Here is a 12,086-nt window from a genome sequence, read left to right as displayed (position 1 = left end):
GGCTGCCGCTCATTAGTCGGGACTAAGGGAATCAAAATAATTGGCCTAATCGGGCTTAACTGCTCGTGATTAGATTTGCGCGTACGCGCCCACGCACGCGCACTACTCGTTCTTGAATAAAGGCTGAGCGTCGTCGAGCTCGGCATTGCACCTCGAGGGACCCGAATAATCATCGAGGCTCGCGAGGTCGATAACTCCTTTGCGCCGACTATTTACATTTATCCGCTGCTTCGATATTCCTACACAATTTGTTAAAAACTTTTACCTTTCAATTACACCTTCATTATTATAAAATTCATAAAGCCTTATTCTTACGCTTTACTATGAGTTCTTTCTTTATCATCCTCGCATTATCGCTTTAAGAGCAATGACATTAACGAATCAAGCAGGGACTTTTTTTTCTTTTTTTTTTTCTTGATGCTTCACTTTATGACGAAATTCAATCTATATTTATCGATTAAAATAATTAAGTCCAAGGCTACTCTCAGGAGATAGTGCAACTTGCCATTTTTTATTTTTAGCTATAAAAATATAGTAAGATATATATACATATATATATATATATATATATATATATATATATAAAATTATAAGATCTTTAGAATCCGACAATGAATAAATACGATCGTTTATCTTGTAATAGTACAGGACAATGAGAGAGGATTCAATTAACTTCAATTAAACTAATAGCGCGTTTCTAATTGCCATGCTTACTAATAAGAAATTTATAGCCTTGGCCATTCGTTGTTTCTCTTTTGTATATTCGTAACAATGACGGAGGAATGATAATGTGAAAGTAAATGATATAAAATATTTATAAGTTTGACATCTTTAAGATACAGAATATGTTCCGCATTATTAAGCTTGTAAATTGTTAAATTTACATACGAATGTGCAGAACTCAAAATCCAAAAGCAATATGAAGAAGTGCTTATATTTCCTTGTTGTAAGAGTTGAAAATTTTTAAAGAAATTTATTATTATCATAATCTATTATTTTTAAATCTTAACAATTTACAACGATATAAATTTTGTCTTTTACTCATCTTGTAAATTATAGCTTTTGAATATTATTTGAATTTAAACATGTTTTCATGATAATAAAATTGTCGCATGATCGAAATAATCGACGGTTATGTTTATTACCTATCCAAGTTGCTTATACTGACAAGTGATAATAATTCCGATACCTATTACTTATAAACAAGTTTATCAATAAAAAGAAATGAAACTTTAATGCAAAATAATTATTCCAATTATTGTCAGAATACAAACACGATTTAATAATATATATATTTTAACTGCTTTTATTATTGTTGTTGCCTATGTTGTTATTATTGTTATTATTTTTGTTGTTGGTAGTATTATCATTATTATTATTATTGTTGTTGTTGTTGTTATTGTTGTTATTATTGTTATTAATATTTCACAATATGTTTTTTAATGGAACTTTAAATAACGATAACCATTGATATTAATATAAATAATATTAAATTTTTTGTATTCGACTGGCGATTAAAAATGCGCAAAAAGTTTTAATACTTTTTCAACGTATTCGGAATATAATACATTGGAAGTTTTATACAAGTTAAAAAGGTCTATTAAATTATAATAAAAATTATTAAGAATAGTTTCAAATAAATGAGTAGAACAATCAACGATTGAAAGGTAACGCACTATTGCAAATCAATTAATTTCATTACGATAGCCTACAGATTATATATATATATATATATATATATATATTTTGTTTGTTTGCTTAAAGTATTCACGCAAAATTCACGAAAGAAATTTTCAATAAGTTTTACAAAGGCTTATGTACTGTGCGACTGAAATTACTATCGTATGAGCAAGTGCGGAAATTAGTTTCGTCGATAAAATAGGAGATTGTAATTTTTAACGACTAGCGCATGAAATGTTCACTTATTTATTAATCGAGAATAATATGTAACTGACAGTGCGCGTCACGCTTAACCGTATTGTTTACGTAAACACGACTGTGTTTTTCCACGCAAGACACAAATTTCTCCGTTAGCAAGCCGCAGAAATCAGCGCAAGGCGTGTTTGCACATAGATACTACAAGTTCTAATATTAATTACAAATCTAATGTTAAAATAAAACTGGGAGTTGTTGTTTTGCATCGACGTATAATGAAAAAGCCTTTAGCGATTCTACGATTTTAGAATATTTATTGAGAAATTGTGATAATTTGATCATTGTGAGCAAAACAATTTATAGTTATGAGGTAATATCTAATTACTCGAAACAAATTATTACTACTTTAATGAAGCCATATAGATAGACAGTAGTCCAAATACAGAAAAAATATTACAAAAAGTGTTTTATTAATGAGTATATGAAAAAGAAAAGCAAAATAACGTAACACCCCTTTCCACTAGATCATTAAATCAACACGATTCCCACGTTTTTGTAATAATTTACCTGCTGTAAACATCTTGTCTCTGTTTATGAACGACGAATGAAGACAGCGAGGAGTAGGACTTTCTTGCGCTAATTTTCAAACGAAATGAAAGAGTTATTGTTGTATTGTATGCATTTATGTTGAAAAACAAAATTACTACTTACTTATAGCTTTTAATAATAAGTGAACCTAAAAGTTAGCTCAAGCCATTTGTTACCGCGCTACATTAGTAATATAAATAGTTAAAAAGAAAGAGCAAGAAAACTATTAAAATTAAAAGATAATGAAGAATTTAAAAAGTATTGAAAACAGAAAAAAAAAATAATGCATAAAATAATTAAACAAATGTGATCGAATCAAACGGTAGCGCAATGAATTTAGTTGGATTACGCGATTAAACTCCGAGCAGAAATATTCGTGAATATTTTCCCTCGTATATCTTCCTCGCGTGCGGTCCGATTTCTTCTTCCATGCCGGCCGTAGAGCAATCGAACTAATGTTAAAGCCATGAGAAAATTTAATAATTATCGAGTTGCCAGCCAAAAGCATGAAATACCAAAGAATATGCCCATGTTAAATGTTCGGCAGACCTGCTTTTATCGATTGTTCGCCTAACCCCTTTAAGCGCACAACGCGTTCACCGTGCACCGTGCACTCGGACTTTACGGCCCGGTTCTCGGCGATGCAATCGTTCTTCTTAAGCATCGTCTTACAATAACAATACGAAAACGAAAAGAGAAGAAATAACAAAAACAAAAACAAAAACAAAAAAAAAATATATGAAAGAAAATAAAGAAATGAGAGGAAAAAAAAAAAAAAAAAAAAAAAACGAGAGAAAAATAAAAAATGCAGTAAAGCGGCCCAAGGCTCGTCGTCGTCGTCGCCATTGTCCACTTGCTCTCCACCAGGCGCACCCACGGCTTTAAAAGTAAGTAAACGAGGGCCGATACAAACCTGCCGTGTGGTGATCAGGGTCCCGGAGGTGGGTGATTGTGGTGCCGACGAGGGTGGCGCTGGGCGGCGTTGGCTGCGTCTCTGGCGGCAGATCGACCTCACCCGGGTCAGGATGGTGGCCGTAATGGCCGAGGCCTGTGTGACAGAACATGTCACCTTTTTATCGCGAGGTAAAAATTTTCCGCCCCCATCGGCGAGAGATCGGTAAGTCGCCCCACGCCTGGGAACAGCGCCACGGTCCTCGGTTCGCGTACTATAAGCGCTCGAGCGCGAAATCGGTGCCACGGGGTGGGGATTGGACCGGGGGGGGGGGGGGAGGTTGTGGGTGTCGTCGATTGGATTCGAGCGCCGATGCATGTTTTAATGGATGATTTTTAGGGGAGCCCACCCACGTCACAGCTCCGTTACGAGTTAACGCGAGATGTAAAAACTCCCACCGTGAATTCGATGAAGCTTTCCCGTCACTTTGCAAAATAGACTTTAATCCAGAGTACCACCTGCACATACGGCTTTTACGTCAATACAAACAATCATACGGCACTGAATCATTACGCAATAATTTTGTTATAAGCAATTTTCCTTTTTCCCACGTAAACAAAACATAATATTTACACGGCCATTAGAATTGGAAATTCTTATTGGTAGAACAAAGAATTTTCGACGCTGGCGCCTTTATTTTTTTTTTAATCTCTCTCGCTCTCTCTCTCTCTCTCTCTCTCTCTCTCTCTCCCCGGTATGTGCGTGCATGCGTGCGTGCGTGTGTGTGCGCGCCCGCACGCAGCCCTAAATCGAATACACCTACGGCGACCTAAATTGTTTTAAATTGTCTAATAATTCGAAGCCTATTGAAAAGCATTTAAAGTCTTGTTTATTCGATAATTCAGTTATAAAATGAAAAACTCTCGTGGAGTCGTGTGTCGTGCGGATAATATTAATCGGAACACACTCACATCGTATATTTCATGCGTTGTAGTAGTGGTATTACTCGCCACCGCGCAAGATGCTTAAATTACACGGTTCAACGAATCACATGAGATTCCGTTTTATTTCTCTCCCAAAAATACGACACTCAACCTCGAAATCGTTATCGTAAGCTATTTATTGTAAAATACGCGCAAACAAATATCGTCCGTGTAAATGAAACTAGAAGCAGCAGGCCTTGTACAATCCGTCCATTCCTACATTATTCGCGTATAAAACGTTCGTTATATATGTCACTGGAGATGGAGAGCAATAAAATCGGCGTCAGCCTTATTTATCATTGTCCAATCGAATTACATAATACATCGTGATATTAAATTTTAACGGCTGTGGAAAACTGCTGATTAAAAATGCGAAAACTCTGTTTGAATTGTAGTTGGCAGTACATTTTGGGCATATTCGCGCGCGAACGATGCACCGAATCGCCGAATGACTAAGAAAAAATTATAAACGTTTGCATAAGCCGGCAGAAATAGTTTGCCGTAATAGTACAGGGAGTCGAGGAGTTGCTCGTGTCGTTGTAATAAGCGAATTGATTCGCGAGAGCTAAGAAAAGCGCATCGATGCGACTACCAATCGCGAAACCAGTGCGAGTGCGTAAGAAAAAGACGAAGAAAGGCGTCCGTGGAGGGTGGCCACGATACCCACGACGACACGGACGGACCCCACCCCCAATTCCAAAAAAAATGACCGACGATGAGGAATGAGAGTAGGGGCGAGAGTGTGGGGAAAGGAGCATCGGGGAAGGTCCACGTCGCCGACATCGTACAAATGTTGCGTAGTAGAGTCCGTCCCTCCCCTTCCCTCACATCCCCCCTTCCCAACGATCCACCAGCGGCCGCCACGGGATGGGTAAATCGAGGACCGTCGAGCGACGTCAGGCGCGGAGCGTGGATTTTCCCTCAGGACGAGCTTACCGTTGTTGTTTGTCACTGCACCGGCGGCGTTGTTGTTGGCACCGCTGTTGTTGTTGTCTCCTCCTCCTCCGCCTCCGCCTCCACCTCCGCCTCCGCCTCCGCCTCCGCCTCCGCCTCCGCCGACGCTGCCGCTGCTGCGTTGGCACGAGTCCAGGACTACTGTTGTGGTCGTCGCTGTCGTCTCCATGCAATCGTCATCTTCAGCCGGCCAGCAGTCTCGGCGATTCTACGGGCAGACGCACACACGTCCATGATTATTCGCGATTGCGCGGAGACTGCGGGTTTGCGGGTGGTCGGGGGTGGGCACGACCGACCGCCTCATCCCGAAAGGACGATCGCGTGGAATTGGCAGTTTTACGGGGCCCCTGTGACGACGCCTCGCGCTTCGTTACATCGACCGAGTTGGCGTAAAATTTTCATGCGCAGGTTTCCGAGTTTGAGAAACGTTGGCTTTTAAGAATACGAAGGAGAGGTTCGGCAATTATGGGAACGCGGATTACGGCAACGCAGGGAAAGTTTCGTGTTACGAGAAGCGTGTTGCGCCGCTCAGTGAAAAATCACGTTAAATAACGATGGTAAATTTGCATTATATACTTTCTCGCAGCATAGCAGTATCACGTGCATTGTAAAAATGGGGCCGTAAGGGGCCATGCGACTTTCCCCTTTGTCCCTTAAGCGCGAGAACGAGCTTTAAAGTGCCGTGCCGAGAGTAAATGTAAAGGACCATGAGCGTTACTTTGATTATCTTCCACATTGCATTCCTCTATTCTATTCGACTTGCCATAATAACATTTAGCTACGGCCCTTGATAATGAATACGGGACCGGGGGGAGAGGGGTTGCCCCGGAGGGGGGGGGGGGGGGGGGGGTTTGGAAACCGTCAATCGCCGCGCATTTCTCGGGCTGCGAGTTAAAGTGAAGGGCGCGAACATGGAGAATGGGAATGTCCGAGCGAGCCCGACGAGGAGCTTCAACGCGCCGATTCGACGACAATGCGTTTTAATCGATGTTCAACGTAACAACTCGGCGACCCGATTAATTTCGACTACGTCCCGTCAGAATGAAAGCACACTCAAGACGAATAAATCGCCGAGCTTAGGAGTTGCCGACACCGTCGTCGTCGTCGTCGTCGTCGTCGTCGTCGTCGTCGTCGTCGTCTTTGCAGCCACCTGATTCGATAATCGTAATATCGCAGCCACAATGACAAGTCACTGGGGGTCATAGCTCCGGTCGTAAAATAACGCTAATTAAGGGACCGGAAGATACGCGGTCAGTGTCGACGAGAATTTTCGTGTCCTCCTTCTCACCTCCTTGTTGCAGTCGCGCACGTAGCTCTCGACAAAGTCCTCCTCTTTGTACTTGGCTGGGTCGGCGAGGTGATGATGGTGATGGTGGTGGTGTTGTCTCGGCTCCGTGTTTGGGCCGGGCCCGTGACCGGGGCGAAGCGAACCCTCGTAAGAGGTTCTCGGCCTCTTGTAACGTGGATGGTGCCTCTTGAGCTTGGCGAAGTTGAGCCGAGGCGTGCTGGAGTCGCGGGGCGGCGAGCTCAGGCTCACGGACGGGCCCTCCCTGCTCTCCGGCACCTCGCACAGGCCCTTAATCTTCAGCTGATCGGCCGTCTTAAGCAGCGACTGCGGTCAAACCAATTGGCTCAGGTTAAAATATTAATTGACTGATGGTGGTGACTTCGGGGAGGGGGAGGGGGCGATGGCTGGCGCTAAAGCCGAGCTTTTTCGCGTAGCTCGATTGATCGGGAATAATGAGATTAGTAGTTGGTGTGGGGCTGGTGCGATCGAGGGGCTTGCAAATCAACGGGATTGCAAGTTTCGTCGGCTTATCATCCGCACACCTTGGCCTCGCTCTCTACCTTTACGGATTGTGAGTTGTAACCAACCATTCGTCGCCTTAACCTCTTAAGGCAAGAGGCCAATTTCCCTTCACGCCAAGTAAAAAGGCCTCGACTTGTATGGGCTTTGCCATTTTTATTTTTCCAAAAGAATGCTTCTGCCGCATTTATCGATCATTAGGCGGATTATTTAATGACGGTTCGATGTGACAGGTAGTTTGCCAAGTAAAAAAGCCGCTCGCAGCTTAGTCGAGGTATTGGCTTGGTCAAGCGATTATTTCTTATCCAACACGGCATATCGTTCTATGTGTGAAAAAGGAATTTCGCGGCTTGCAAAAATAATAATCTCCTCGATCGCCCGAGTAATCTCTAGTAATCTAAGTCCTGTCGCCGTACTCTTTAATTAATAGCGCGTAGCTTCGACAGTTCGATCGTACTCTAAAGCGCTTCAAAGCTCCAATACGCAAAGAGACGAGGCATTCGTAAAGCAGCGCAATCGCTACAAATGCAATTGCTCGGTACCTGTCGTCGCCCCCCACCACCCCCGCCACCCCCACCCCCCTCCCACCACCCCACATGCCCACCGACTCCCCGAAGCGTCAGACAGATCGGTCGATCGATTTCTATGACACGATGAGGCGCTTTGACGAAGTCCTCAGCTTTTGCGAGAAAAAAGTTTTAAAGGGAAGAAGAGAATTAGCCGCGGCGACAGCGACGACGGAAGAGTAGCGAAAGCTTTCACTCGATTAGCAGCGACGAGAAATTCAATTACGCGGCCCAGCTCGAATATGCACCGATTGGAAGCAACTTTCCCTCCACGTCAGTATCTTCTTTGTATTTTTTCTGGCATCTCTCTCTCTCTCTCTCTCTCTATCTATCTATCTATCTATCTATCTATCTATCTATCTATCTATCTATCTATCTATCTATCTATCTATCTATCTATCTATCTATCTATCTATCTATCTATCTATCTATCTATCTATCTATCTATCTATCTATCTATCTATCTATCTATCTATCTATCTATCTATCTATCTATCTATCTATCTATCTATCTATCTATCTATCTATCTATCTATCTATCTATCTATCTATCTATCTATCTATCTATCTATCTATCTATCTATCTATCTATCTATCTATCTATCTATCTATCTATCTATCTATCTATCTATCTATCTATCTATCTATCTATCTATCTATCTATCTATCTATCTATCTATCTATCTATCTATCTATCTATCTATCTATCTATCTATCTATCTATCTATCTATCTATCTATCTATCTATCTATCTATCTATCTATCTATCTATCTATCTATCTATCTATCTATCTATCTATCTATCTATCTATCTATCTATCTATCTATCTATCTATCTATCTATCTATCTATCTATCTATCTATCTATCTATCTATCTATCTATCTATCTATCTATCTATCTATCTATCTATCTATCTATCTATCTATCTATCTATCTATCTATCTATCTATCTATCTATCTATCTATCTATCTATCTGTCTATCTTCCACTCTACTTCCTGCCCTTCTTCCTCGTTCCCTTCCTCGCTCACTCGTTTTATCGATACTTATAGGTACTTTTTATTTTTATTTTTACAAGCTACTTTAATAATCGAAAGTCCATCCCATTCCGACGGCATAGCGAGCATAATAATCTATTAATCAAATTTTATTACATATTAATTTCAGAATTCAGGTAGTCATAAGAATCTATTGATTCGTGAAAATAATTTTGTATATAATATATTGGATGGATTAAGAGATGTAAATTGAAAATAAGTAATCTGCTGAGATGGATATTTGAATAAAATATATTTTACAAAAGTGTCATAATCTATTTATAAGTTCTGACTTTTCAGCTTTATATAATGAGCAGAATAATTATATGTATTATTATTTATTTTATTAATAAAATATTAATACTTAATAAAAGGATTAATTGAAAAAAGAATTAAAAAATTCGAATATTACACTTTTATTGTTAAAGATAGAATACAAGAGAAAAATTATAAAAACTATTAAGTAAAGATATAATTGTAAAAACATATTCCCCTTCGTTCTTACCAATTCCACATTCTACTTTTATAAATCTAATTTCATCCTATATCTCAATTTTCCGTAGTTTATCTAAATTATGGCTGTATTTTCATGTTCTATTTTTAAAATTTTAACGACATTCTTTTATTTGTTATTCTAGTTAAATACTCGAATCATTTATGAATCCGAGTACGAGACTCTTGCGCGTCATAATCGTCATTTCATTATTGCATCTCGTTCAAGATTATGCTTCGATTATATAATTCTTTATAATATTTACGATCTTTAATTAAAAATTCTCAATGTACTTAATTTCCTAACACTCGAAGCATCAACAGAATTTATTTCTACATAATTGCTATATAATTTTCAATTTTCATAAGAATATTATAAATTCCAATTGTTTATTGGATAGTGCACATATTATTTTTCTCATTCAGTTTTTAATTGCTTACTTAAGCCACGATTGTTTATAATTATATCTAATATTTATTTTCAAAATTACTATTAAAAATTTGAGGTTATTTACTCTCATTGCATGATTCTTTATATTCTTTACTATTCTGGCTGATTTATTTCTCTATTTTTAAAAGAAGAAGGTATTCTTTTAGATGGAAAAATATTTATTTATAACTCTATTACAACGAATCAATAATACAAATGTCATTTAACTAAAAGTTTGTATTTATCATGTACTTATAAGATATCGTAATAATAATAATAATAATAATAATATTTACAATGTTTTATTATCAAATATTGTTGTGTATTATTTGATTTCGAAAGTATATTAAGCTTCTAAAATTATATATATATATATATATATATATATATATATGGTAGATAATTAATTGATATATCGATAGATGAAGAGTCAAATGTAAAAATTACAAAAATAATTGAAAATTGTTCAATTAATATATAAGTTCATAAAATAATGAAAGTTTTTTTTTTAACGTTTACAACCTACGGAAGCACAAAAATAACTTTTAAGAAAATAAGCGTTTCAAATTGTTGCGTACAATGAAAGTAATCACTTTTTACGATGAAATTAACAATTTTGAGAAATTCGATATAAAGAGAATGGTAGTATATGCGGAAACAAGTTCAATTTCGAAAATTATAATAAAAAATATTTACCATACGACCTCCCAGTATTCCTTTAATAATCATGCACATTTTTAAAATTTACGATAAATCTACGCCACCGATACACGGTGATACTTTAATTTAATTAAAATTTTTTAAAAAATTTTCTGCCAATTTAGCGAGATATTTGAAATTTAAATATGAATAAGACGATAATTTATCGCCTTACTTTAATCTATTGCAAATCTCAAATTATTTTCTTACACTGAAAGTTTCCATGACTCATACGGAGATAAATGCACATGAACCTAACTAATTTTATGAATTTGAATAACAAAGTGGACTTACGAGCAGGATTTCACAATTGGTGCAATAGGCATTAAATAAAAAATGAAAAAGAAGTAGAATCAATGATGATTGAATTTTTGCAATGAATTTGATAATAATTAATCAGTTAGTGGATTATGTTCATCCACAATTGGACGTCCATTGCTAATACATTTCTAGAGCAAATACGACTTATTAGCTTAAATCGATTAAAAATTGAAATTTAATTTTTATCCCGACAATATTAAAATTATTATTTATTTATTTATTTATTTATTTTTTTATTTTATTTTTTTTTATTATTCTACGTATACATAATGAATATTTATTGTATGCACTTAATTGTCGAGCTTAGGGAATGGGAAAACTTCAAAGCTAATAAAAGTATTTGTAATCACATACAGTATTGTGATAGTTTAATGGCATTACAAAATACCATAAAGCAAATTAAAAATGCTTCGATTCTCCAATCCGTTGAGTATACAAATACAAGCGGATTAACTATGAAACGTTTCAGATTATTTCAACATTTCAACCTCATAATGCGCAAAGCATTTCAAAACCACACGCAAAATTACACTTACTCCAATCCTTTCAACATTCAACATTCTTATTTGTATTTGTGTTTTAATAATCTATAAACTCGTACGATCGAGAATTTATAATTTGTAAATAGCCCTTTGTATGTTAATAATAAAATGGTCAAATATTAAGAGCGCTCGGTGATGTTTGAACAAAATGTTTATTTAACCCATAAGCCTTCACATAAGCTAGTCACCCGTTAACGGCGCTATATAAAATAAAGTTGAAAACGTTCCATTTAATCGCTCATTATCTACGATCGCACTTTCTAACGCTCGCAAACGCTCATCAAGCGAGTAGCTTAAAATACCCGCAGCTACATTCATATTCCATAATAGCTTAAGAACTTTCTCATTCTTCTCGCTACGTACCGGCACATTCTAACAAATTCCCATAAATTTACTAAATTCAAGAGCTCCCATAAACCAACCACATCCTCTTGCAATTATGGAAGATTTCCGGAAGACGGAGAGCAGCACGTGAGACAGGTTGCGAGTGAAACGCGTGAGTCGCGTGACGCTTGCGTCACGGTGGAAAAAACAGCCGGCGATGGGCAACAAATCCTCGAACGAATGAAGATAATAAGGGCTCGTAAGATGAAGAAGGACGAAAGCACAGTTGGGCAACATCGGCGAGAGTAGAACAGCTAACGGCGGCGTCGCTAGCAGCAGCCATCAGCCATCGCGCACGAGAGAAGCAGCAGGATCAGTAGTGCCTTTCCATCCCCTCACCCCAGACCAACCCCGAACCTCTCGCCCTCTCTCTCTCTCTCTCTCTCTTCCTCTCTCTCTCTCTCTCTCTGTTCTTTAATCAAACACCCAGGGGTGACGCGCGATTAAAAGAGGCCGGGTATAGACGCCCCTGTGCGTCACGTCCCTCCTTTCCTCCGCGCCCTTTATCACAACGC

General features: G+C 38.0%; 1 protein-coding gene across 6 annotated transcripts in view; it reads right to left on the bottom strand.

Annotated features, from left to right (window-relative positions):
- The window catches only part of Psq (pipsqueak), a 128,444-nt gene that overhangs the window by 5,229 nt on the left and 111,129 nt on the right, over window positions 1-12,086 (bottom strand). For 3 of the 6 annotated variants that reach the window (XM_011507681.1, XM_011507672.1, XM_011507688.1), the window contains exons 4-7: window positions 6,581-6,904; window positions 5,275-5,500; window positions 3,377-3,532; window positions 2,443-2,511 (exon numbers count right to left, since the gene is read on the bottom strand). In XM_011507681.1, the coding sequence (XP_011505983.1) occupies window positions 2,443-2,511; window positions 3,377-3,532; window positions 5,275-5,500; window positions 6,581-6,904 (775 nt within the window). The remainder of the gene's footprint in view (window positions 1-2,442; window positions 2,512-3,376; window positions 3,533-5,274; window positions 5,501-6,580; window positions 6,905-12,086) is intronic. The other 3 variants (XM_011507696.1, XM_011507704.1, XM_011507711.1) reach the window with 3 other exon arrangements.

This window comes from Ceratosolen solmsi, unplaced genomic scaffold (genome assembly GCF_000503995.2).
Source record: "Ceratosolen solmsi marchali unplaced genomic scaffold, CerSol_1.0 scaffold10, whole genome shotgun sequence".
Lineage (NCBI taxonomy): Eukaryota > Metazoa > Arthropoda > Insecta > Hymenoptera > Agaonidae > Ceratosolen > Ceratosolen solmsi.
This window is presented reverse-complemented; position numbering and strand designations above follow the sequence as displayed.